Here is a 27,580-nt window from a genome sequence, read left to right as displayed (position 1 = left end):
TATCTATTTTTTTATATCATTTTATTGTACATATTTGACCTTTAAAAAAAATTAGATCCAACCCCTTCAAAATTATACTAGCATGAATAACCCTTATTAACTTAAGGGTGAATGAATATTTTTGTTCTTAAAATATTTTTCAAGGAGCACTCAATACTATAAATTATTGATCAAAGTAATTTTGTTTTTAAAGTAATTGAAACAAAGCATTTTTAACCTTACCATTAAATTTTTAATAATTAACGTTGGGGTTTCAATTAGCATTTTTTAACAGTTTACGTTAGAAATTTGACAGTAAGAATAAAAATGCTTTATTTTAATTAATTTAAAAATAAAATTATCTTGATCAATAATTAAAGTGTTAGATGCTTCATTTAATATTTTAAAGATAAATACGCTCATTTACCCTTAATTTAAGGCCTAATGGTGATTCCAACGGATTGTTCCGAAATACATGTGGCAAACAAAAACCCTCACTTTTTTTTTAAATGTTAAATGGTAAAAGAAAATTGGTAAAAAAAAAAACAGAAAAGCAAGTTAGTTAGGGTTTATTAAAAATCTGTTTTAAAAACAGTTTTTTATTTTTTAAAATAAAAGAATAAAAAAAAATTTAATAACATGTTTTAAAAGTGTTTTAAAAAAAAAAATAAAATATTGTTCTGAAAAATAAAAAAAAAAAAATAACTTTTATTTATTCTGTGATTATTTATTATTTTTATTTTTAAAATATATTTTATAAAATACTAATTTTTAAAATAATAAAATAAAAATAATTTTAAATAACTCTTATATTTGTTTTATTTTATTTTACCTCATGTCACCGGAATCTAGAAGCCTTTTCTTTACGGATCGGATTCAATATTCACTTCAGGAGACTGCCAATCGTGTTCTCGTCCTCTTCTTCAGCAGAGCGGCTCTCGTGGCACTCGTTCCCCAGTAGCTCGCGGCCTCGGTGACTCCCTTTCTCCCTCCCTTACCCTCACTCCATCGCCGGCGCCGCTGCCTCTCCCCGCCTCACGCCCACTCGGCTTCTTCCTCGCAGCTCTCTAGCTGTCTCATCTCCTGTTCAATTACCGACTCTCCACTTCTACTTTCCCTCTCCGCCCATCGTAGTTTGACTTTCATTCTGAGTCCGTCGTTCTCGATCCGGTCTCCTCACTTCTCAAGACCTTAGCGTTCACTCTCCATTCGTCTCGCTGGTCTCCCTCTCTTTGTTCATTAACAGCATTTCTTCCTCGGTGTCTTCTCTTTGCTCTTTGTCCGTCTCCCTCAACTCAGCAGGCGGTAGGTCACATAACTCTATTTTTTTTTTTGTTGTTTCTTTCGTTCATCCTCTTCTCGTTCTCGTTCTGGCTCATTCTCAGTCACTCATCTCAAATGCTGAAAGTGATTAGTTATACGGTTTGATTTGTATCAGAACTAATTTTGATGTGATATTCATGTATTTTATGTATTGATAGGTATTGTTGTGATTTTACTCGTTCTCTCTTTCCCTGAAGAAAAGTTATTTTTACACAATAACCTATGTGCTGGGGATACTGATGTGATGTGTTTGATTACGTTATAGAGTTAAGTTGCTCTTTGCTTCTTTGTGATCATTGTTGTTGTTGTTTGTTGGAAGAGAGTTCCACCATGCGTTTGCCATTGGTGTTGCTGCATGCTGGTTCATTGGTAGTTTTTTTCACGGATTTATTGTAATAATTGTATTTCAGCTTCATGATTAGTTTCTTGCCAGCTAACTCATCAAGTTTATGTGGGAAACAGTAGGATATTTCTTCTTGTAGATAGAAGTTACTATCAAATAAATTGTTGTAGTTATAATTGAAAGTCAATTATAAATGATACAAAGATAAACATAATTATGTATGGCATTGTTAGAGAATATCTGGGTGCTATTGTGTATGCTAAGCCAAATAGACCTCATTGAATTCCTGAATGAGTTCTGCAGCAGTGGCTTTAAGGAATTCTCTGGCTAGTGCATCAAAAAAGACAACATATGTGGATCCAATGTGGTCCTGGACATCATAATGAATCTTTATCCTGCATGCTAGATTTGTTTGTATAAATGAAACATGATAAGTTTGAATCCAATAGAGAGAGCAAGAGTTTATTTTGCTGGCTTACTTTGGTTGGGTCTTCTCCACATTTTTGTTGCATTTCTGCAAGGCATTTCCATCATTGTTGCTTTGATGAACACTGTTTACAGCTGTTATATACCCACCTGTATCTGGTCTTGAATTTCTCCAAGGTTGCAGATATGACAATTGTTTGCTAGGATGAAATGAAAGGGAACAATGAAGTCAAAGAGCATAAGTAACGTAGGGTTAAATGACAGCTAATTGAACTTGATGCAGAGCTGGGAGACACTAAAAATTTGGATTTTATATAGTAGCTTTCTTCAGTCAAAGACTGCTCAAATTTCTCCATCAAATCCTTTTGAGGAAATGTTTGACTGGATTTTGTTACTTTGTGAAATATAAGTAGATTTATATATGACAGATGGGTTTGTATATGTAAAGCTTAGCATGGAGTAGTGGATGGGGTGAAGAGTTCATAGCGAAAGCAATAGGTATGGAGAGTACCTCTTCATCAAGTAATACCATTCTGATGCCATATGGTTCATGAGGAGGCATTGTTTTTGTCATATTCCATTTATATAGAACCTTCACTCACAGCTTGCATGTTTCCTTTCCAGAATAAATAATTTTTATTAGATCACATTTTGTGTGCTTCATTATTTGTTATGCTAAGCCTAAGATCTGCAACACAAACTTAAAAAAGTTTAGCCGGAGGTTGTGGGTATCTGATGAATAGAGAGTGGAAAAAAGTTTATCTGTGCACATGTGCTAAGTGGTGTCTGACATAATATAGTGCTGGTTTATCATTTAAATTTTTTGCAAGTGGGATTTTGGATGTGTATGCGGATTATTGATCTGAAGCACATGTGGGGAAAAATTTTTGAGGAAATGTTTGACTGGATTTTGTTACTTTGTGAAATATAAGTAGATTTATATATGACAGATGGGTTTGTATATGTAAAGCTTAGCATGGAGTAGTGGATGTGGGTGAAGAGTTCATAGCGAAAGCAATAGGTATGGAGAGTACCTCTTCATCAAGTAATACCATTCTGATGCCATATGGTTCATGAGGAGGCATTGTTTTTGTCATATTCCATTTATATAGAACCTTCACTCACAGCTTGCATGTTTCCTTTCCAGAATAAATAATTTTTATTAGATCACATTTTGTGTGCTTCATTATTTGTTATGCTAAGCCTAAGATCTGCAACACAAACTTTAAAAAAGTTTAGCCGGAGGTTGTGGGTATCTGATGAATAGAGAGTGGAAAAAAGTTTATCTGTGCACATGTGCTAAGTGGTGTCTGACATATATATAGTGCTGGTTTATCATTTAAATTTTATTGCAAGTGGGATTTTGGATGTGTATGGGATTATTGATCTGAAGCACATGTGGGGAAAAATAATAACAATCACTTAGCAGGAGGAAAATTTGAATATTCTGGTTAAATTTAAATTTACAGCGGATTTGTTTTTTGAGCAGGGTAAAGTCAGTAGTTTTATTAGTATTTTGTTTAGTAGCTTATATTTGATTTTGTGGCTTATAGGGTTTTTGTTGTAGGGGCTTTCGTTGATGGCTGATAATGATAGATAGACGGACAGAGGATAATTTGAATTGAATTGTTGGGTGTGTGACAAGTGCCCCTATGATTTATTTAAGCGGCAATTCTATGGCAAGTGGGCAATTCCAGAAGGTTCTGGATATGTTGTAGATGATTGTTTTGAGGGGTATGTTAATGTGTGGGAAAAAAGATGATGTGGGGAGAGGAAATCTTGAATACTGTCATTTAATTTTAATTCAGGAGGAAGGGAGAGAGAGGAAAGGGTTCTTTGATTGTGTAGTGAAATGGTGACCTACCTGGTGAAATTTCTAAGGAAACACCCGGCCTGTCATTTTATGTGTGTTCGATCAAAAGTGACATCTTCCCAGTATGTAGCTTCTAGAGCCAGAGACCCCACGTTTGAGAAGCTGATGGACAAGTACAAGAACCTTCTCAAAGTCATTGCAATTCAGGATCTTATCCTTGCAAACCCAAGGAAGCAGTCTGTCTCAGTTGAATTTCTCTCCCAGACTCTCCCAAAAGCTCCATCTAAATCGGGGTGCCATGGCATTTCTCTCCGCAAGTACCCCTCATATTTTCCACATTTTTTATGAACAAGTAAGTCCCAACCATTTTGCAAATTAACCGATGCTGCTCTTGAAATTTCCTGTCAGGAAGCAATGGCCATCAATGCTTCAATACCCAATGTTGTTGATAGGTTGGTCCGGATACTGTTCATGTCTGCATCAAAATGGTACCTCTTCGTGCTATTTTCAAGGTTTGGCGGGAACTTGGGCTTCCTGATGATTTTGAGGACTCAGTAATTTCTCAAAATCCTTATCTTTTCCAACTGTGCGATGCTGATGAACCAAATACTCATTTACTGAAACTGGTTGATGTGCTTCCTGACAACAATTTACAGCAGCTGTTGAGAATTGGAGGGTTGTTGATGCTGCAAAGAAGATGCAAGCTTGATCGAATCGAATGGAAATGCAGTTCAGTTTGTCTGGAATGATGGCTTCAGAAAACGAGCTGTCCTCAATCGTTCATGAATTTCTTATTTGACAGTGGAGAAGATGATTGAAGTAGAGAAGATGAGCCAGTTCAAGAAAATGGTTTGGATTGACTTGAACTAAGGGATTTTGTTCCTGGATCACCCGGGATATTCTATTGTCAACTAAGGGAAAACGGCACACTGTATTCTGAGGAAGCTTATGAGAGAGGGTGTTTGGTTGAACCAAATCCCATATATGAGGCAAGGAGAAGGCTTCTTGATCTTGTTGTTTTAGGGCGTAGGGGTCTACCTGCTGTTATTCCAGTACCAGGATCAAAGCAGTAGCAACGAAAATGAAGAAGAAAGACAAGACTCATAATCACCTTGACCGGAGCTTTAATGACACTTGAAACAAGAACCATGTTCTATTTGCCATGTCACTTGACTTCCTTTCATGTTTATGTTCGTCCTGCTGCTGCTACAAGGTAAATTATTATATGAACAACTCTACCTATTAACAGGTTGGTATCCGCATACGCAAAGATGACAACTTCGGTCTCAAATTTTCTGGACAAGTTATAAACAAATGCACCTTAGGGAGATGTTGGATACCTGATGATATGTTATTTTAATTATCTGTTTAGGACTTTAAAAGGATGCAGAATTCTATACACCATCTACTCGCATGGAACCTTTTCAGCAGAGATGAAATATGATGCGATAGTTCCGATTCTTTTTGTCCCTCTGATTTTCAATATTGTGGCAGCTCTTGGATGGCGATCAAAGGGAAGACTTCTCTGGAGTGGGGCTATCATATTAGTTCAAGAAATGTTCCAGAGGAAGAGAGCTCGGACATAACATTTATTGTACATTGGTGAACCATCATGTACTCATTCATGGCAGTGGCAAGAATCTCCAATTCAGAGGATACTGCGATCTGCACATGTCCTTTATGCTTATCAAGTTAGCAATATAAGATTAAAAAAAAATTGTTTTTACTCCACCTCTAGCGTCCTTTTTACTTAGGACCATGTCAAGGCAGATACTAACTAGTGCGCCAAGGGGGCAATAGTGGAGATTATTTATATATGTCCTTGTTTTATTTTTGTGCCAAAAACTATCATGAAAAATAGTTGTCAATAGATTTAATTCTTTTTTAAATATAAAACAAAGTTTGCTTTGAAAATTTATATCAATCTAGCTTCAAAAAGAGCTTTCTTAATTGTTTTATAAATTAAAAAGATGTTTTCATTAGTGTTTAAATTTTATTTTTTGTGTGTGTTTTAATATAGGGTTTGGTATTTAAGGTTTAGCTTTGATTTCTATAACATGACCCTCTTTGAGACCTCAGATAATTTTTGAACCCCATTAAAGAAGGTTAAAGAGAATTTATAGAAGTTGTTAATCAAGACCTTTTATTTTAATATATTTTTAACAATTTGTTAATGATGGAGTATAATGATATTGTACAATTCATATAGCAAATCTCACCTAGTGGGATAAAGTTTTTTATTGTTGCAATTGTAGTATTGATTCTTTTGTTTCCAAATTCCATTACTAGTATAGTGTATTCAACACCAATTTTTGGAGTGTTTTATATTTTGTAAATATTTGATTGAAGCAGTTACTAAGAATGCATGCATCTTAATTATGGTGGGAGTGTTTGATATTTGTAAATATTTGATTGAAGCAGTTACTAAGAATGCATGCATCTTAATTATGGCTCTTCCATTTCCCATTTGAGGAGACGACAATTTTGAAGTAGTAGATTATTGAGTATTTTGTCCACCAGGCAATCATGCATCAGGTTTGACCTCATACCAATATAATTTACTGGGGATCATTCCATATGATTACTGTGGAGATTGTTGTTTTCTTGTTGTAACAGGAAATTTCCTTCTTTGAATTTGACGATATGGAGTGAATGTCATGAGGCTAGGTAGAATCTGAGCTGAACCCAGTGGAGAGTGGAGAATTGTTTGTGGAAGATGATAGTGGATTAGTGTACACTGGTTGTTTCTTAAAAGAAGCAAAGAGCATAAATTGCAACCAATGATTATAAGAATATCTCAAATTCATAAGATTATATATATATATAAATATATAATCGTCTCAATTCTTTAAGAATTTAATTTTTAAAATAATTGTTACCTTGTACGAATTTAATTTAGAAAAGGGTTTTCCCCTGGTTACTTTTTTAATAAACTTTTTGGTGGAAAAAAAATAGATGTATTTAATTCTAAAGACTCAATAATCATCATGTAAAAGTTCTTTGCCCTTTTGGTTGTCAAAAAGCGAAGTCTCTGAGGCATCTCTTTTGTAATTGTCCTTTCACTAAAGTAGTTTGGTTTGGAGCTCTTTACATTCATTCTTCTTCCATAGCTGATTTTGGTCGAACTAGATGGATATCATTGGTTCTTTCGAAGTTATATTCAGAAGGAAACATTGATCTGATCAAAGGAATTGTGACCTTGTTAAATCTGATTTGAATGAAAAGAAACTTGGTTCATCACAAGGGTCTCTCTCTAACTCCTTTACAGTATAATCTCAGAATTTCATCACGAATTTTTCTTCTTGACTGAGATTCATTATTGGAATGATCAAGCAAACTGTGAAAGTGTTGACCTTAGATAAATCTCCAAGAAATCAGAATGATATGCTAGTTTGGACAAATCCAAACTATTCTTGCACAAAATTTTCTAAATTGGAAAATATTTTGAAAAAACAAAATCTAATTTGGGATTACTCTTTACATGCATCTTGCATCATCTATCTGGATCAGAATGAAATCATGCGTTGAAATGGAGATCTGCTTGAACTCCGACACCAATGTCTCCCTAGAGCCTCTACGTTGTACTCTTCTTTGGGTTACTTTGGGACATTTTTGTCATCTAATAGCAGAGTCAAACTTCAATTTGTTTGCTACAAGAAATAATAGTTCAAAAGCTTGGATATGGCTTATCAACGTTAATTTTTGACCCCCATAGCTTATTAAGGTATGTTTCTTCTTGTTAGTTTTCAATCACGAATGTTTAACTAACTTTTACTTTTCAAACCTTTTCACTCATGAATTATTGTACTTTAACGTTTTTTTAATATATTAATTCATTTTATTAAAAAAAAAACTCCAAAGACTCTTTAAGATCTTGTTTGGTATAAGAAAGAAAATATAGATCTAAGTTTTTTGGGAGACAAGAATTGTAATTTTCAAGGAATCCAACTCTAACAAAAAGGCTAGAATCAATTGGATTCCTTAGAATTCATCGTTGCGGAACTCAATGCCTTCTCCTTTTCCACTTCATCTTTATTGTAGCATTGCCTTCCCACGAAACGGCCTTGATGATGGTGGTGCTTCAACATCTAGTATGATGACAATGATTTCTCTCTTCAACCTTGATCATGCTACCGTCTCCTCTTCTTCCTTTTCTTCTTCATCTCAGTCTCTATCTACGCTTTGTCATCCTAATGAGGTCCCTTGCTTCATCAATTCGCAATTTTGGGATCTTGGTGCTTGTTGTCGACAATAGGTGGGTTGTTGTTGCCATCTCTTTTCACTGCTATTCCTCTTCTCGAATCCTTTTAAATTGCATGTTGTTGGACATCATGAAGCATGGATAAGGTAATGAGATGTGATGAACTACAAGAGGCAAAAATGGAACCAGACAAGGAGGGGATTTCTGTTTTTGGTATCTAATTATTGGTCAGGTTCTTTTGATTTTTTAGGATTTGATTTGTGAGTTCGGTTGAGGTCCGGACAATGATAGTGATATGGTCATTGTTTTGATTTTTTGGGATTTGATTTGTGAGTTTGGTTGAGGTCCGGACAGTGATAGTGATATAGTCATTGCCAGCAATGGAGAAACACAATGTTGGTCAATGATTCTAAGTTCTAGTGATGTTTTTTTTTGGTATTCGATAAATGATTTATAGTAATTTGATGTTATAAATATTACTATCAAATAAAAAATATATCTGATTTTCATGTGTATATCAAACATATCTTTTCTAATACAATTATATTTCATCTTCAATTGCAATTCCAATTCCTTCAAAAAAAAAAATCTTCAATCATACTATCGGAGGTCTAATTTTTAAAAAACTTCACCATTAAAACTTCAAATACATGTATATACCAACTCTAACAATATAAGAGTCCTTTTTGTTGTTACTATAATGCCCATACAAAATCAAAAACCGTTACGAATCATTACAATAAGTCAATAACCTATTAGCACTTAGCAGATTGGCCAAAAGAGGTATGAATAAATATAGAAAAGTTGATGAATAATGAGATATAAAGATTCAAAGAAAATAACCGTCAAGATACATATTAAAACCTTTTGTTTTTTTTATGCCAAAAAATTCTTTTAAGTATTAGAACATTCCTCCAAACTTAAAAAGAGTGTTTATAAAATACCTATAGACCTTATTTGGTAAGAAGCATTAAAAAGATGAGAATGAGATTGAGATTGAATAAACCTAACTTATTATGTTTAGTGTGCATCATTGATAAAGTCAATGACAATCCCAATCTCATGTTATGTGAGATAACACAAAATCACTCACCCATCCCCCTCAGCAATGCAAAAACAACTGTTGGGATTGATTTTTTTTTTTTTTTTCAAGACCAAAATGTTCTTGTTTAGAATCGACAACCCTATAATACCCAAGAGAGGTCCCATCGTCGTCGTGGTTGAACTTGAGTTTCGTCGTCAAGGTCGAACTTCTGCACCAAAATCGTTACTGTTGCCGCTAGCGACCTCGTCGGTCACTTGCGACCTCTGGGTTCTTCATCGTCGTCGTGGGCTTGGATTTGTTGCAATCTCCATCATTCTTGCCGCATCACCATCTCCATCCCTTTAGATGCAGATCGCTTGTTCTCTGATTCCTTCATTGCTAGCTTCTTGAGCACGGGCGATTGATTCTTGAAAACAAATTTATTGATTTTTGACTTTAGTGCTTCTGACCGAGTTAGAAGCGATGATTTCGAAGTTGAATTTTTTGGGCTTTTTGGGTTTCCTTGAAATAAAAGTGAAGCATGAGATGAAGGTGGAAAGGTGGAAGGAAAGAGATGACGGCATTTAGGTCTCTTTTGCAATTTTTTTGGTTTACTCTCAATCTCATTTTTTTTAATCCCAATCTCAAACAAGATTTTTAAAAATTATTCGCACTCCCAATCCCATTTTCAATCTTTTAAAATGTAATACCTTATACCAAACAACACCATGAATAATCTATCAGTAAAGTCTGCATCGCACAGGAATTTGATCCCAGAAAACTTAACTAGTTTGTGTTGTCATACAGTAACCTTTTTGGAGCCATTAACAGTATCTCTGGAGAAGCCCCTTGTGCCATTACAATTTCCAAAACGAAGATGAACAACCCCAACCAAAACAAGAATCACTGAGGCTGAACCAACCTATTAGAGCAGATTCGCAGCTTGCTAAACCTGGGCTTGCATTTACGTTTACATTTCCATCATTACATACGCCACACAAACATTTAAGCTACTTTCACGAGTTACATAGTAAGGATGCCTTAAACTGTCGTATTTTCCTCAGACAGGCCTCTGCTCTCTCCAGCAATAAATCCACCTTATCTTTATTCTTCTTCTTCTTCTTCACAAACCTGCCAGAGCAATTCTCAGTTCTGTAACAATGGTCAGAATCTTCATCAGCACTAGGACTCATCTTCTTCCTCTTCCTCTGATTCAAGCTGCTCGATTCTGCTTCACAGAAACCACCACACTCGACAGTGCTAAGACGGACAGGACATAGGGGGAACAAAAGAATAAAAGCAAAGCAGAGGAGCGGAGAGAAAAACCTTGAGTGTCAGCCATGGAAGAGTGGAAGGAGAGGTGATGGTGATGGTGATGATGATGATGAGGTTGAGAAATGAAGGACTGGAGCTCGAGCTTCAAATACTGGAAGCGATCTGGGTAGAGGGATTCAAGCATTCCAAGCTCTTCTCTGGCCTGCTGCTCCATGGCTTTGTCTCTGACAGTGACTGGAGAGAAGAACATAGGGATGACGGAAGGAAGGAGGGAAAAAGGTGGAAAGCATGGGCATTAACAATGATGGGGACAGACAGCTTGGGATTTTTGGAAGGAGGAGAATTGTCTCTGGCCTGGATTAGTGATACTTTTGAGGTTATTTTAATGAAGGTAGTGCCTATTTGGCTATTTGTGTGTTTATTGGGTTCGTTGATTTGATGGTTGATATGATGTAAAGCGGCCAAAAAGCAGGGCATTGTGTATCATGGTGGCCTTACCAAGGACCCGTATTTCCCTGCTCTGCTCTTGGACCGCGTGTTTTGTCAGAATTCAGAAATAACGGGAAGATTTTAATTGCTTGAAATGTTTTCCATAAAATTATTTTCTCTCCAATTTCACAACATACATTTTAAAATATTTATTTAATTTTATTTCTTTTAAAAAAATAATCATCAAATTTTTTTAAAATATATAAATAATAATTTAATTTTTAAAATGTTATAATTTTTTTTAAAATTTTTTTAAATTTTTTTGTTATTAATAAATTTATATAAATTATTAAATTATTTTTATTAAAATAAATGATTCATAAGTTTTGTTTAAATATTTATAATTTTTTTTTTATATTTGTACAAATGCAACAACAAATTACAAAATTTATAAAATTTATTAATGATAGAAAAATTTTTAAAAAAATTATAACATTTCAAGAAATTAAATTATCATTTATAAATTTTAAAAATATTATATTATCATTTTTTTATTTTTAAATGACGATACAACTTTTTTGAGTAATATTAAAAAATATTTTAAAAATTATTTTTATAAAAAATTAATAATACATTACTTTTAAAATTTATTATATAAAAATATATTTAATATTTTATATAATTTTATTTTTTTATTTTTTATATTAATATTGAATAAAGTTGGTAGAAATAATTTATAAAGAGAATTTAAAATAATTCTTAACAAAAATATATAAAATATTTTTTATGATAAAATATTTTTGATTTTTGTTAATATATAGTTAATGATTTTTTAAAAATAATTTTTAATAAATAAATTACTTGACATTTTATTTTGAAGTGAGATAACTTATTAATAAAGATAAATTTAAAATATTGTATTAACTTAAAAATAATTAACTAATTTATATAAAGTATAATTCAGTAAAAATATTTTATATTTTTAAATAGAAAGAGTAATTAATTTAATTTCATAATTTTCTTCATGAGATTGGGTGCATGTGGCCTAAGTACTAATTAGTTACTCCTCTTTTTGATATAAAAAATTTTTAATTAAATTTTACTTTCTAATAAAATAATTATCTATTTTTAAATTAATCATATTTTTTATATTTATTTCGATTAAATATTTTACAATAAATACTTCTTCGATTCAAAAATATAAAGTATTTTTTAAAAGTTAAATGTTTAAAAATATAAAATATTTTTAATTTTTATCCAGATGCTATAAAAAAAACCCAATACTATACTTTTTAAAATATTTATCCAAATATTACAAATTTACAAATTGGTATCCATAAAACCGAGTTTTCAAAAAAAAATTCTGACACATAACTCGGTTTGTATCAAGCCGAGCTATGTGTCAGATTTATTTTTAAAAAAAATTAAGCATAGATGGTAGGCATTATTAAGACACCCTATGGCCATGTTTGGTATGCAGCATTGAAGGGTTGGGTTTGGCATTGGCATTGAATAAGGCCCAATTTAATGTGTTTGGTATAAAGCATTGGCTCTTATTTGGGTTTGCTGAAACCCACTTAGGTGGGATTACACAAACCCATCTCCTACCTGGTACTGAAAAATTAAACCTGGGTTTATAATATTTTATGACAATATTATCCATGGTTATAATATTTTTTGACAATAGTGCCCCTGTTGAGTTTTGCCCTGATAAAAGTCATCAGCATTGCAGGTAACCTCAAGTCGAACGCATCTCCATCGGCGCCGCAAGAGACTCGTCCATCGTCCATCGATCTGCCCTGTTGCCATCTCCTTCATCGCTCCTTCAGGTACTGTTGCTCCGTCCTCCCCCTTCGTCGATATTCTTCTTCCATCTTCTTTGTATTTGGCTTTTCCTTTTCCTTCAGGTACTGTTGCTCCGTCCTCCCCCTTCGTCGATATTCTTCTTCCATCTTCTTTGTATTTGGCTTTTCCTTTTCCTTCAGGTACTGTTGCTCCGTCCTCCCCCTTCGTCGATATTCTTCTTCCATCTTCTTTGTATTTGGCTTTTCCTTTTCCTTCAGGTACTGTTGCTCCGTCCTCCCCCTTCGTCGATATTCTTCTTCCATCTTCTTTGTATTTGGCTTTTCCTTTTCCTTCAGGTACTGTTGCTCCGTCCTCTCCTTCACAAATGATTGTTTGTAGGTTTTTATCTGCATAATCTTTAAAATTTTTTGAAATTGTAAGAGCCAAACCCTTTCAAGAATCCTATTACATCTGTCAAGAAAACAGAACCGATTGCATAAGAAATAATACAAAATGTATATGAGAGGCAGATATTGCGTACATACCTACTGTGGGTTCAGGAAACCTCAATCTCATTTTCTTTAGTCTATACGTCAAGAAATCAATAGGCATTCTCTTCATTTACTTAGGCATAAATTCAACTGTGGGTTCAGTGTCTTTTCCTTTCCTCTTCGTATTACTAGTTTAGGATACTATTTTCTATTTTGTAGTTTTTGAAGCTGAGATTAAATTTTCAGAGCATCAAATCTTGTTTAGCTTTGTAATTGTAATAGATGAATTGCTGTGCAATATAAAAGTGTTATCATTTTCAACAGCTTCATTACTTATCATTTTCAGCAGCATCAAATATTGTTTAGCTTTGTATTAAATATTGTTTAACGGCATTTTGAAGCAACAAAAAAGAAGCAGCTCTGAATCAATCAAACAATATCTGTCTGCTTAATTTTCCAATATTTTAACCAATTTGTTAATAACTTATTATCTATTTGACCTATTGGACACACACATCACCTCTTCTACTTAAAAAAAATCTATAATTATAATTATGTTAATGTGAAGACAGTTTTAAAGTTGAAAAATCAATTTATGTTTATAATAATAATTAACCATACCTGATGACTATCATACTAAGGAGACGAAGAATCAGACATATACCTTACAAAATGGATTTTATTGCTAAGAGATCTTACCTAAAGAGAATGATGTCTAGCAGTGATGTAGCCTGTTACAACTTACTTAGAATGCATAGATCAACATTTGATAAGTTGTGTTCTATGCTAACGGATGTGGGTGGTCTTAAACCTAGTAAGAACATGCTTGTAGATGAACAAGTTGCCATGTTTTTACACATACTAGCACATCATGTGAAGAATAGAGTAATACAACATAACTTTGGTAGATCGGGAGAAACTATTAGTAGGCATTTCAACTCAGTACTTACTAGTATGATGAGACTTGGAGATATGTTGTTGAAGAAACCAGAGCCAGTGGCTGATGACTCTAGCGACGAAAGGTGGAAGTGGTTTAAGGTAAATATATATGTTATGTATTTATCATTATTTTTGAAAGTTGTGTGAACAATTTGTATTAACTTTTTTTTACTTTTCTATTTTATAAAATTGTTTAGGCGCCTTGGATGGAACTCACATCAAGTTAAGAGTTCCTTCTCTTGACAAGGCAAGATACCGGAATAGGAAAGGAGAGATAACTACAAATGTGTTGGGTGTTTGCTCACAAGATGGTTTCTTTATATATGTTTTGCCTGGGTGGGAAGGGTCCGCAGCAGATGGACGGGTTCTTCGTGATGCCATAAGTAGAAGGAATGGCTTGAGGGTTCCACAAGGTCACTATTACTTGGTTGATGCTGGGTACACCAACTGTAAGGGATTTCTTGCACCGTATAGAGGGCAAAGATACCACTTAAGTGAATGGAGAGAAGGGCGACATCCTAGAAGTGCACAAGAGTGCTTTAATATGAGACACTCTTCTGCACGAAATGTAATTGAGCGGTGTTTTGGTATTTTGAAATTAAGGTGGGCTATACTAAGAAGCGCATCTTTTTATCCCATTCGAACACATAACCGAGTTATAATTGCTTGTTGCCTCCTACACAACTTAATTCGTCAAGAAGGTGTAGATCCACTTGAAAATGAAGTTCCAGAAATGGGTGTTGATATGGACGGGATGGAAAACACCCCAATTCAAAACATGGATGCTTCTGATGAATGGGCTACCTTTAGGGATACTCTTGCTAATGAAATGTTCACCACTTTTTCTTCTAATAGGATATCTAGATGAATTAGTTATTTCATTTAAACATTATTGTTTGTTTGAATATGTTAATTTTCTTTGTTTCTTTGAGTGTGGTGTATGGTATGATAGAACATGTATTATTGTTATGTCCTTAATAATAATATATTGTCATATTGTCTTATTGTTATTTAACCTCTTCTCAAGTTCTAACATTTTCTTCTTCTAGCTGAACAAACATGTCAAGTAGGTCTGGAAAATCAGACAAGCACATGTGGACACCCGAAGAGGATGAATTATTAATTCAATCCATGATGGTGCTACATGATAAGGGAGAACTTGTATCTGACAATGGTTTAAGGCCACGTGTCTTAAACACTTTGAAGGACATGCTTGATGGTTTGATACCTGGAAGTGGTATTAAAGCCCATCCCCATATTCAGTCAAGAGTTAAGAAGTTAAAAATTAACTATGGTGTGGTTTCTGACCTTCTTAATTTATCTGGTTTTGGTTGGGACCCTGAAAAGAAATGTGTGACAGCTCCCAAGACTGTTTGGGATGAATATGTGAAGGTAAATTTGTTTTTTCTGTTTTTTGGCTGTTAGTTTCTGCTGTTTCTTTCTGCTGCTTATTTGTTCTTTCTGGTTTTTTTTGCTGTCAGTTTCTGCTGTTTCAATTTTTGCTGTTTATTTATTTTTTCTGGTTTTTTGGCTGTTAGTTTCTGCTGTTTCTTTCTGCTGCTTATTTGTTCTTTCTGGTTTTTTTTGCTGTCAGTTTCTGCTGTTTCAATTTCTGCTGTTTATTTGTTTTTTCTGGTTTTTTGGCTGTTAGTTTCTGCTATTTCTTTCTGCTGCTTATTTGTTCTTTCTGGTTTTTTTTGCTGTCAGTTTCTGCTGTTTCAATTTCTGCTGTTTATTTGTTTTTTCTGGTTTTTTGGCTGTTAGTTTCTGCTGTTTCTTTCTGCTGCTTATTTGTTCTTTCTGGTTTTTTTTGCTGTCAGTTTCTGCTGTTTCAATTTCTGCTGTTTATTTGTTTTTTCTGGTTTTTTGGCTGTTAGTTTCTGCTGCTTATTTGTTCTTTCTAGTTTTTTTTGCTGTCAGTTTTTGCTGTTTCAACTTCTGCTATTTATTTATTTTTTCTGGTTTTTTGGCTGTTAGTTTCTGCTGTTTCTTTCTGCAGTTTATTTGTTTTTTTCTGTCGCAGGTAAACAAGAAAGCTGCTAAATGGAGAAACAAGACTTTCCCCCATTATGATGAGCTATCTAATATCTTTGGGAAGGATAGGGCAAATGGAAAGGATGCTCAAACGTATGAAGATATCGTTGAAGAGTTTCATGATCAACATGGGTTTACTTCACCCGTAGAAGATACTCCTACTGAGCACATTCCAACTGATTCTCAAATGGATGGATCACATGCCAATACTTCACCACAAGAGAACTCTCCAACTGAGCTGTCCCCTTCTGATGCAACTTCCGGAGCGAAAAAGAGGAAGCGAAACAGCACTGAAGCTCAACCTTCCATGCTTGAAGGCATGAAAATGATTGTTCAAACACTAGCTGATGGGTTGAAGGAGTCATCTGAGCGTTTTGGCATGCACCTTGATAGAGTTGAACGTGAGAAACGTATTGATGGCATGAGGTCGTCTCTCCTTGTTGAGTTGAAGAAGGTTGAAGGACTTTCCCACCAAGAACGTCTCAAGGCATATGTGAAGATTATTGGTGATGAGAATATGCTAATTGGCTTTTATTCCATGCCTGAAGAGGATAAAGCTGATGTGATTCGCGAAATAATAGCATAAGCTAGTATTAGTGTCACTTGATATTTTGGTGTATCTCGATTTTTTGGTGATCCTTAGTAAAGTTGCAAGAGGATCCTTTATATGTAATGTCATGTTTAGATGTCTAATTTTTTGTGTAAGATATGGCATATCTTACTTGGGTGCTTGGATATATGAGTAGCACCATTGACTATATTTTGTTTCAAAGTAAGATATAGAGTATCTTGCTTCCTTGACCTTATTAATTATGATATGATAAATGACATCCTTTGTTTCATGTTTTATAGAGCATCTATTGGAAGTTTATATAATAGTAGTATATATACAAGTATATATACACTAGCTTAATTTGATCATAAAGTTGCAACTTGGTTCCTTGCCCATATGAAAATGCCATCAAATGAAAGAATTTGATCAGGAATTCTATCAATTAGGGGGGAAGTTTTGATCAAAATATTGCAAAATTTGATTTTATTTTATAACAATACTGAAATTTTCATTTTTGAATGTTAATTATGAGGTGGACGAAGAGACTGATGCAGCATAAAACTTGGAAAATAAAGAAACTATAGCTTCAAGTTCAGACTTACATTTAAAGATCCATGGCTGTTATAACCACTTGCAAAATTTACAAAAACTTGTGATATAACACTTGCAAATTCCACAAATCAGAGATATAACCACTAGATTGGAGCCATATAGCTACAGACTTCATAAATAAATCTAAATGCTATATTATATATATACATACACCTCATTTAATTTAGCCACAGAACACAAGCTTGCTTCTTGATGGATTTTTTTGGATGTTTCTGTTCGCCCCCAAGTGCCCCTCTTGAAATAGAAAGGGAAATGCACTGAGAATGCTTCATCTTCGGCTGTGATGACTATGACACGGATAGTTGATGAACCTGCTGAAGGCTTCATTTCCTATAACAGAATGCCTCGCCGAGCAATTGAAGGTTCACTCCTTATTTCCTGCATTTCCAACCACAGTTCGCTTCTCTTTTCCATAAAAGTCTGCTTAATATTTTCTCTTCTTCAGTGTCTCCTGTGATTTTAAACCATATAAGTGAATGCGAGCTTCCATCTTGTATGTTTATTTGCAGAAATCCTGTTATGAAAAATCCTGTGATTTTAAACCATATGGAGTATCGTGATTTTAAACTGTTGTGAATATTTATGAAATATATTCCATCACATTTTTCTTTTACGGGGTCTTTTCAACTCTAGAAGAAGAATGTAATACACGCTAGTTTCTTCCAGAATTTACATTGATATATAACAGCAAAGTAATACAACTTCCTGAAACAAATATGAAGATCATACTGTACTGTCCACTTTGGTCGACTAAAATTCCCTTTTGGTCTCTGAGTATATAGTGAATATGACTCAGACCCAATTGACTTCTTTGTAGATTTTTTGTACCAGTTTGTTCTAATTCTGTCACCCTAAACATGCTTGAATTATATCATGCAATCTTAAATGAGGATAAAATATATTTCATGTTTGAAGCATGAGTAATGAAGTGAAGCAAAAAATCTCTGAAGAAGTCAACTGATACTGGACACATAATCTTTAGAGCACTAACACAGGATCCTAGTCATTACGCTACAAGGAAGATGGGTCTTTGTCTATTATTCTACCTGTTGTGTAATGGATTTGAACCAGTAGGGATGAGTCTCTAGTCATTACGCTACAAGATGAATGGCTAAAACGGCACCTCTTGGAGTTGCACACCTGTTGACATTTTCATCTTCATGCTCACTTGAGCTCTTCTTTTTGCCCTCAATCAAATCAGAGACAAGGAATGTCTTCTTCCTTGCAGATACTGTGTTGTTGGACCTAAGATCTAGGCAAGACCAAAAGACACACCAAAAATATCAATCTCATTGAAGCAAGTTTAAGCTCAAAAACATGGAAGAAATGAAGGGCAGAGAAGAAGAGAAAGACCCACAGAGGATTATATACTTGTAAATGGACTAGAGGGAGAGGGAGAGACAGAGGCAAAAGGAATTAATTGGTGCTGATATATTATTATAATTAGAAACGAAACAGCGAAGAGAGAGGGGAAAGCATGACAGGGTTATGGGGCATTAACTACGAAGTACCTCGTATATATGCAGTAAAAGACTGTAATGATATATCACATCTCTTGGGTCAGACATTTCACCAAACATCTTTGAGGCACTTCAATTTCAAGCATTGGCATTGATGGACAACTTGTGAATTCAAACCAACCAAATCAAAGTTTGAGAACAGTAAAATGAGGAGCCAAAGTGGCAATATATGTTCTGTTCCTTACTCTACTAAGCCTTCTCGCCATATAAGAACTATAAAAGGAACCATAAGCACATAGCACAATTAAAGGGCCAGAGATTCAGCACTACCTGATAAATAGTGCTGAATTTCTAAAGATATTTAATATAAGTGAGTTTTTTTTCCCTTTCAATACTCAACTTTGAGCTATATATAATTACAAATGTCTAAAAGCCTATATAAAGTTGCACCTCACGCAATATGCTAAATCAGAAAAGGAAGTCTAACGGCTTGGAAGATAGTACAATCACCACTTGTGTGCTTCTCAATCGATCCTAAAGTCAGCTTCAAGTTTTACATTCTTAAATAAATAAACAATGCTCCCCCTCAATCCTTTTACTTAGTTTCACGAGACTACAGAAATTAATTGGCAGCGAAAGATAAATGGCAGCGTTGAGACTCTGCGTTTAAAACTGTGCTCTCATATTCCACCTCAACAATATCCATCAAATCACATTGATTCTGACCTACTTATTGTACTCAGCGACTTAGTACAATCTTAGAAACATAGGCAGTGCAAATTATGAATTCACATAAATAAACCTATGCACACAAGATAAATAGTAGAACGTAAATATGTTTTCACTTTTCAGGTATCAAGCAGGCATTTTATCCCAACCCATTCAAGAAAACAAAAAAGAAAGACTATCAGTAGCACACCATAGTGAGACCAAAAGAAGATTTTAGTCACCTTTAGGCAGCTTACTACAGCATTAGTCCAAGTTAATTAAATATCCGATCAATCTTTTCATCAAAAATTTCTTATTCAGATATAGAATGAGCCAGAGAAGAACCTGATAAGCTGCAATTGGCAAAGGAGAATTATCCCTCAGCAACCTTATGATATCCAAATAAGGAAGACCAGGTTTCACCTGCAAATACATCAACCAACCAAGTGAGCATGAAGATTGGCTGCAGGGAGTGCGGGCATTTGTGGAGTTATCGACTGCGACAATGGTAGTATCGTCCTTAGACTTTGAGGAATCGCTGGACTTCAACGACATGGCGGCTTACCCGAGAGCCTGCTCCTCCCTCCGATTCGACCCCTCAAGTCGACGGCCAAGATTGGCTCCTGCTCCTCCTCTCGCTTCTCCTTCACCGTCTCCCATCACTTCGACTCCCTCAAGCCCTGGTACCTGAGCTTCACCGACACCTCAGATTCCAAGGTGGGCCCCTCGCTCATCTCCCCGCTCAACGGCAGAGTCCGAAGTAAATCAAAGGCAGAGTCCGAAGGCTTCAAAGCATACCTGACACGCTCTCCTTGGCTCTTCATTTTCGGCTTAAAGGCGCTTATATGAGTTGATGGAGCTGAGAGAAATCAGAATGGCGCGAACGAAACCCTTCACAATATGGAGCTCGACGATCGAAAATGGAAGCCGGAGATCTCTCGAGTTCACCGTCGCAGAAGTTCATCGGTGAGAAGAAGAAATGACGAGACAAAGGGATGAATATGATCACGTTTGGTTTTTATTTTCTGTTTTTATTATTTTTAAGGGTATCTTTGTCTTTTTATAATTTATATTTAAGTAAAAAATAAAATGAAATAAGGTATTCCTTCAAAATATTCCTACATACCAAACATAATTTTAAAACTTTATTCCCAATCCCAATCCCAATCTCAATCCCAATCCCAATCCCAATCTCAATCCCTCCAAATTGAAACCTACATACCAAACATGGCCTATTAGTCTACCTTTCCTTCACCCAAGCCTTGTACAATTTTCTTTTCTTTCTTTTTTTTTTTCATTTTTCCTCCCACCCAATCCTCTTCCATCATTATATATACAAACATTATAAGTAATATATATATATATATATATATAATGAGATATGGATATAATTAATACATAATTAACTAGATTTAAATGCATGAAATATTTTAATATTTAAAAGATAAAAATAAGATATATAAATTAAAAAGATTAAAGTATATTTTTAATCTCTAATTTTATATCAAATTTTATTTTAATTTTTTAATTTTATAAAATATCTTTTCATTCATTTATAATTAATATTTTATAAATTAAAAAGATTAAAGTACAATTTTGTTTTAATTTGCATGGGCAAAATATCTTTAATCAACAATTTATTTTATATTAAAAATTTGTTTTGCTCATATATATTAAAGATAAAAATATTTATTATTTTTTATTATTTAAATTTTAATTTATAAAAATCAACGAAATTGTTTTGCCCATACATATTAAAGATAAAGTAATAATAATTATTTAAATCTTAATTTATATAAATTAACGAAATATGATATTTGAGTGCACAAAAATAAATTATTTTTTAATTGACTGAAATATACATTAAATTTTTTAACTTTATATAACATTATGTTTCAAAAAAAAAAATGTCTCACGCACAACCTGGCTTGATACCAACCGAATTGTGTGTCAGAATTTTTTTTTTAAACTCAATTTGGTAAATGCCAATGTGTAGATTTGTAATATTTGGGTAAATATTTAAAAAAATATATTATTTAGATATTTTTTTTATTTTTTTACTATAGCATCTGGTAAACTTGCATGAAAATATGAAATGTCCTATATTTTTTAATCAATGAAAATAGTTGACACTGTCCCTTGGGAAAATTAAAGGAATGCTTGTCACTAGCCTTCAAACTCTATTGGCCACCAAGAACCCAAATATTCCACCATCGCTTGTTAACACCCATTCTTTCAAACCATGACTTCATAGGATAGCGTGACCAAAAAAAAAAAAAGGCTACTAAAATATACTCCCTCCGGTCTCATTTATAAGTCCAATTCTAGAAGGTGTATTTGGTCCCATTTATAAGTCACGGTGCGTCTTTTTAGGTAATATTTGAGAGGTATTTCCAAAATTACCCTTCATGAGAGAGAAAAAATAACAGGACATTACTTTTAGATTTGTTATATAGGGGCATGTTTGAAATTTTACTTACTTTTATCCTTGTACTTTTATTGTATTGGTATTGATGAGGTTGGTAGAAATGACTTATAAATAGGACCGGAGGGAGTAATTACCTTTATATAAAAGTTTGAAATCAATTTTACAAAAATGGCAATTTTGATTGAAAAAGATTACAGTACATCACACTCGCACCTGGAAAACTACAATGATTATTAAAGCTGAAGATGTCATTATTAAAATCATACAACACACTCTATTATAGTATTATAAAAGAATTTGTCATGGAAGACAAGATTAAATAAACAATTTAACTTCGCATTAGCACCGATAAAAAGTACCAAAACACTTTTAAAAATAATATTTAATTTAAAATATAAAATATTTTATATTACTTAAACTATTTTTTAAATTTTATCTCTTTTTATTAGAATGAAGGTATTTAATGTAATTATATTATAATTTAAAATTGAGGGTAAAAATAAAAGTACATCTCAATTTTTTATGATATCAAGAAAAAAACTACTTTCTCTATCCTTATATATAAAAATAGAGCCAGGAATAAGGGTCGGGCCTAGAGGTCCTGTTTAAATAAGGGTTCGGACTTTAAAAATAATTTTTTTAAAAGTAATCAGATTTGAAAACTTGATCTTGATAAACCCTGTAAAAAAAAGACTCGAGCTCAGACTGCCTTTTAAGCCCTGTTATATTATTATTATTTTTTATGGAACACATGTCTGAAACTAATGACCTGTTTACCTGATCCTACACATATTATATTATTATTAATTTTAATTTATTTTAAAATTAATTTAATATAATTTAATAAATATCAGTGTATAGTATAAATTTTTAATATTTTTTATTTTTCTATAATTATTATATTTCTGTATATATAAAAAATGAATTTTTTAACCAGGATTTAAATTTATTACTAGACTTCTAAATGTGTGTTATTTAATTTCTAAAAAATTATGAGTATTTTAATTTTTTTAATTTTAAAATATTTTAATTAATTTATAATGCTTAATTTATTTTAATTTTTTTATTTTTTAAAATAGGGCTTGCGTACCTGACCCTAAGCCCTTCATATAAGGGCCAGACTTGAGAAATGAGACTAAAAATAGGGAATCGGGCTTTAGAGCTCAGACTTTTAAGGGTCGAGCCCGCTCGTTTTTCTAGCTCTATATAAGAAGTCTTTTAAAACCTTTTTTGGTCCTTAAATATAAAATATTATTAGCATATTTTTTAATGAATAGATCATTATATCCTTATTAAATTGAAAAAAATATATAAGTACACTCATTAATTTACCTTAAAAAAAGAAATTTATTTTTTATTCACAATAGTTAGGGGCAAAATTGAAATGTTATTGTGCTTTTAATTATATAACTAACTTTTATTGATTTGTGTAATTCGATTAAAAATATCTTTATATATAAAGACGGAGGGAGTAACTTTTCTTAAAATATATAAAATGATTGAAAGTGTTCTATAATAAAAATAGAAAAGAGTATAAAATATACACACACAAACATAATACCATATATTATCACTACTTATATTTTTTTGTTTTCACTTGCAACAATATTTGCCTGTATAACTTTTCCGTGAACTTTTGACTTAATTTGTTCTTAACAACCCACCAATAGTTCACTGAATGTGATTATAAGGGAAAATTAATGATTTTAAATTTTAAAAATTAAAAATAAGAAATAAGTATGTTAAAATATTAGTTAAAGTGTATATTTAATTCTCTAACCTTTTGTAACACATAATCATTTTTAAAATAGATCAAACAAAATCTCAAGAAACCCTTACTTGAACTCTGACTTTTGTAACAGAGTCTAATTAGACTTTCTTACCCTGAATTTGCAACTTTAGTGTGGCTTTATGTAGAAGCTACATTTTTGAATTTTCTCACCTTGCATTTGTGATTTTTCAACCTAAATCTGTAGCTTCCAGTCTACCTTGCCTCGCATTCTTGTGGTCTCCTAACTGAATCTTTAACTCTATTTATCCATCGGTGTGAGCTATTTCGTTGTTTACTATCAGTTTCTTTGCCGTCATGACTGAGAGTACAGTGTCGTCTCCACGTCTTCAAATGGGTAAAAGCAAAACCAGTGTGAAAAAGGATAATCATGGTATTATGATGTTTAAAGGTAGTTTTGTCTTGTGTATCAAAAGTAAATTAGAAAATAACCATTATCTTAATTTAGGAAAAGGTAGGTTATTAATTTTATTTAGCCATATAATATTGGTTAAATTTGCTAAAGCCCCTAAATTATATGTGAATCTCTATAAAAAAATAAAAATATGTAAATTATTAAATTATTAAATTTTAATATTTTAATAAGATGTTATTTAAAAAATTAATATTTTTAATTACTCATCCGTGTTGTTTCCAGTAATGGTGATCTGATAACCATCTAATAGCGGTCAAAGTAGTTAGCTAAAATAATATTTTAATCTTTTATATAGATAACAAATAATATTAGTTTATTAAAATTTATTTAAATTTAAGAGACTTAATCAGGATTAAGTTTTTTAAAAAATTATTTTTTATAATTTTTTTGTCAAGTAATGTCGAATTAAGGTGTTTCCATTTTTTACGCTGCCTTTGACTTGAGAGGCAAATTAAAATAGGAGGCAAATTAACATTTTAACTTTTTTAAAAATAAAAAAAATTCAATGTAATTTTAGCACATAGGAGAGTTTATTGAATTTCACTATATATGCTATTTAAAAAAATGGGACTGAAACAAAAGCGACAGCTCATTAATCTAATTAGTTAGTAGTCACCCACTTGAACTGGTTTAGGAAACAAAATGACACCATAACCACTCAATCAATGGTTCAATCCTCACAGCCAATATAAACATGGCCTGATTGTCAGCTCCAACTTAATTCTGTTATAATTAAAATTAGTTGTATAATACCTGAATTAGTTATGTATCATTAGTTATTCTCATGTACATGTATATATATTGCTGGCTGTACAGATATTATACAATCAATAATATTCATTTTCCCATTTTCCCAATATTTCGCTTCTAGTCACATGGTATCTAGAGCACACTAATTCTCTTTCTTACTTTTTCCATCTTCTCTTACCTAGCTTTTCAACTTTCTTCTTTTTCTCTTTCTTCTTTTTCTCTTTCGTCTTTTCTTCTGATCTCATCAAACCCCATGGCCGACTTCAACTTTCTTCGACGACCTAAGGCTGAAATCTCTCCACAGCAACTTGCTCCTCCTTCTAATCAGACCAGTCCATATTACATTCACCCTAACGAGAACCCATCCCTTGTCCTGGTGTCTCCTCTGTTAGATGGTTCAAATTATCATTGTTGGGCTCGCGCTATGCGCATGGCTTTGCTTTCAAAGAACAAGCTCAAGTTCATCGATGGATCTATTTCTCCACTAGCTTCTACTGATCCTCTTTTTCCTGTTTAGGAACCTGTAACAATCTTGTTCAAGGTTGGCTCACCAAAAGTCTCTCACTGACGATCGCTAAGAGTATCTTGTGGCTCGACAATGCTCGTGATATTTAGATCGAACTTCAATCGCGTTTCTCTCAGTCTGATATTTTTCGAATTGCTGATCTTCAAGAAGAAATTTTCTCTTTGAAGCAAGGTGACCTAAGCATTAGTGAATATTTTACTCAACTGAAAATTCTCTGGGATGAATTGACCAATTTACGACCCATTAAGAGTTGTACTTGTGGTTCTGTTGATAGTGCTCGCACTTATAGGGATGAAGATTATGTTCTTCGTTTTCTCAAGGGACTCAATGATCAGTTTACTTCAGTCAAATCTCAAATTATGCTTCTTGATCCCTTACCTTCTATTAATCGAGTTTTTTCTCTTGTTCTTCAACAAGAACGGGAACTCTCTCTTGCTTCAAATTCCAAGATTTTATTGGCTAAAAGACCTCCTCGTTCTGGTTTCAAGCCTTCAGGAAATTATACTCAACAAAAAATATGTACCTATTGTGGCAAACCTCGTCACACCGAGGAAAATTGTTATAGGAAACATGGTTTTCCTCCTGGCTTTAAATTTCACAACTCCTCTGCCGCGGTGAACAATTTGACTACTCAAGATTCTGGTCTGCTCAAGAAACTTCTACTGCACCATTGACTTCATCTTCCTCCTCAGTTACTGTTCTTCCTCAACTTTCTGCTGACCAATATCAACGACTTCTTTCTTTGCTCCAACCAGATTCCTAGTCTTCTTCCTCTGTTAATTAGTTGGCTGCTTCTCAACCTCCTGCAGGTAATCTTCGTTCTCCTAACACCACTTGGATCATTGATTCAGGTGCGACGGACCATGTTTGTAGTTCTTTAGCTTGGTTTACCTCTTATCATTCTATTTCTCCATAAAAAGTTAGTTTACCTACTGGATCTCATGCTATTGCCACTATTTCCGGTACTGTCAAAATCTCTTCCACCATCACCCTTATTAATGTCCTTTATCTTCCTGATTTTTCTTTCAATATTATTTCTGTTTCTCGAATGACCATTTCACTTCATTGTTGTCTCACTTTTTTCTCTCAATCTTGTCAGATTCTCTCACTCCATCCTTTGCTGATGATTGGTACAGCTAAGCTTTTTGAAAGGCTTTATATTTTGACTGCGGATAAGCCACAATTCAACTTTCAGCTTCCATCTACTGCTTTGATTTCTGCTGTTGCTTCCTTTCCAACTTCAGATCATACTCTTTGGCATTTAAGTTTGGGTCATCTTTCTCATTCTACTCTTACTTTTACATAAGCAAATACCATCAATTTCTTGTACTTCTCACCCCTTACTTTGTGATACTTGTCATATTGCTAAGCAAAAACGTCTTTCTTTTCCTATTAGCACAAGCTCAAGTAATAAAATTTTGAACTCATTCATGTTGATATCTGGGGTCTTTTTTCTGTTCCTTCTATTCAAGGTTATCGCTATTTTTTGACCATAGTTGATGATTTTTCTCGCTACACATGGGTTTTTCTGATGCATTCTAAATCAGACACCCGCCAGCTTTTAAAAATTTTTTTACCATGGTTGAAAAACAATTTTCTTGCTCTGTTAAGATCATTAGAACTGATAATGGCTTAGAATTCTCTTTTTCTCAATATTATGATTCAAAAGGAATAATTCATCAGACTACTTGTATTGAAACTCCTCAACAAAATGGTTTAGTTGAAAGAAAACACCAACATATTTTGAATGTTTCTAGAGCTTTGATGTTCCAATCCAATATTCCAATTGTTTACTGGTCTTTTGCTATTATGCATGCCACTTATCTTATAAACCTTCTTCCATCTCCTATTCTTAATAATTGCACTCCTTTTGACAAACTCTATCAAAAACCATCTTCTTATTCTCATCTTAGGGTCTTTGGTTCTCTTTGTTTTGCCACTACTATTACTGCTCATCGATCTAAGTTTGCTCCTCGTGCCCGTAAATGTGTTTTCCTAGGATATCCTTCTGGTTCTAAAGCCTTTATTTTACTTGATTTACATACTCGTCATGTCTTTCTTTCCCGTGATGTCCAATTCCATGAACTTGTTTTTCCTTTTCACCCTTCCTCTGTTTCTTCTCCTCTATCTCCTTCTTCTCCTAATATTCCCAGCATACAGTCTTTTCCTCCTTTATCTATTGATGATGACTCCTCCCCTCTTTCTCTTCCCCCTCCTCCTCCCTCCTCCTCCTCCTCCTCTTACTATTTTGACTCCACCCTCTTCTTCAGTTGCTCC

The 27,580-nt window shown here is 33.4% G+C and overlaps 5 protein-coding genes across 5 annotated transcripts; 4 read left to right on the top strand and 1 right to left on the bottom strand.

Moving 5' to 3' along the window:
• The first annotated feature begins 856 nt into the window (after window positions 1-856).
• On the top strand, window positions 857-5,411 carry LOC129303829 (protein ROOT PRIMORDIUM DEFECTIVE 1). Its single transcript, XM_054943369.1, is given in 10 exon segments — window positions 857-1,284; window positions 3,639-4,145; window positions 4,147-4,234; window positions 4,237-4,368; window positions 4,371-4,514; window positions 4,517-4,675; window positions 4,678-4,780; window positions 4,782-4,820; window positions 4,822-5,097; window positions 5,379-5,411. Coding segments are annotated over 8 exon segments (1,023 nt in total). The 5' UTR covers window positions 857-1,284; window positions 3,639-3,923; the 3' UTR covers window positions 4,958-5,097; window positions 5,379-5,411.
• A 4,533-nt stretch (window positions 5,412-9,944) lies between these two features.
• On the bottom strand, window positions 9,945-10,745 carry LOC129298604 (uncharacterized). The gene is made up of 2 exons (XM_054937033.1): window positions 10,436-10,745; window positions 9,945-10,337 (listed from the first exon to the last, which is right to left on the bottom strand). The coding sequence occupies exons 1-2, from the start codon at window positions 10,632-10,634 to the stop codon at window positions 10,126-10,128; spliced, it is 411 nt and encodes a 136-aa protein (XP_054793008.1). The 5' UTR covers window positions 10,635-10,745; the 3' UTR covers window positions 9,945-10,125.
• A 3,016-nt stretch (window positions 10,746-13,761) lies between these two features.
• On the top strand, window positions 13,762-14,896 carry LOC129302590 (protein ALP1-like). The gene is made up of 2 exons (XM_054941512.1): window positions 13,762-13,903; window positions 14,226-14,896. The coding sequence occupies exons 1-2, from the start codon at window positions 13,762-13,764 to the stop codon at window positions 14,894-14,896; spliced, it is 813 nt and encodes a 270-aa protein (XP_054797487.1).
• On the top strand, window positions 13,791-16,911 carry LOC129302291 (uncharacterized protein At2g29880-like). Its single transcript, XM_054941065.1, has 3 exons — window positions 13,791-14,127; window positions 15,078-15,420; window positions 16,052-16,911. The coding sequence occupies exons 2-3, from the start codon at window positions 15,088-15,090 to the stop codon at window positions 16,646-16,648; spliced, it is 930 nt and encodes a 309-aa protein (XP_054797040.1). The 5' UTR covers window positions 13,791-14,127; window positions 15,078-15,087; the 3' UTR covers window positions 16,649-16,911.
• Window positions 16,912-25,030: 8,119 nt separating this feature from the next.
• LOC129302589 (uncharacterized) lies at window positions 25,031-25,977 on the top strand. Its single transcript, XM_054941511.1, has 2 exons — window positions 25,031-25,288; window positions 25,393-25,977. Exons 1-2 carry the CDS (start codon window positions 25,031-25,033, stop codon window positions 25,975-25,977), a joined length of 843 nt encoding a protein of 280 aa, XP_054797486.1.
• Window positions 25,978-27,580: the final 1,603 nt, after the last annotated feature.

This window comes from Prosopis cineraria, unplaced genomic scaffold (assembly GCF_029017545.1).
Source record: "Prosopis cineraria cultivar Desert tree isolate PC_DT_omini unplaced genomic scaffold, ASM2901754v1 PC2, whole genome shotgun sequence".
NCBI lineage: Eukaryota > Viridiplantae > Streptophyta > Magnoliopsida > Fabales > Fabaceae > Prosopis > Prosopis cineraria.
The sequence above is the reverse complement of the archived record's forward strand: the minus strand, read 5'-3'. Positions and strand labels throughout refer to the sequence as shown.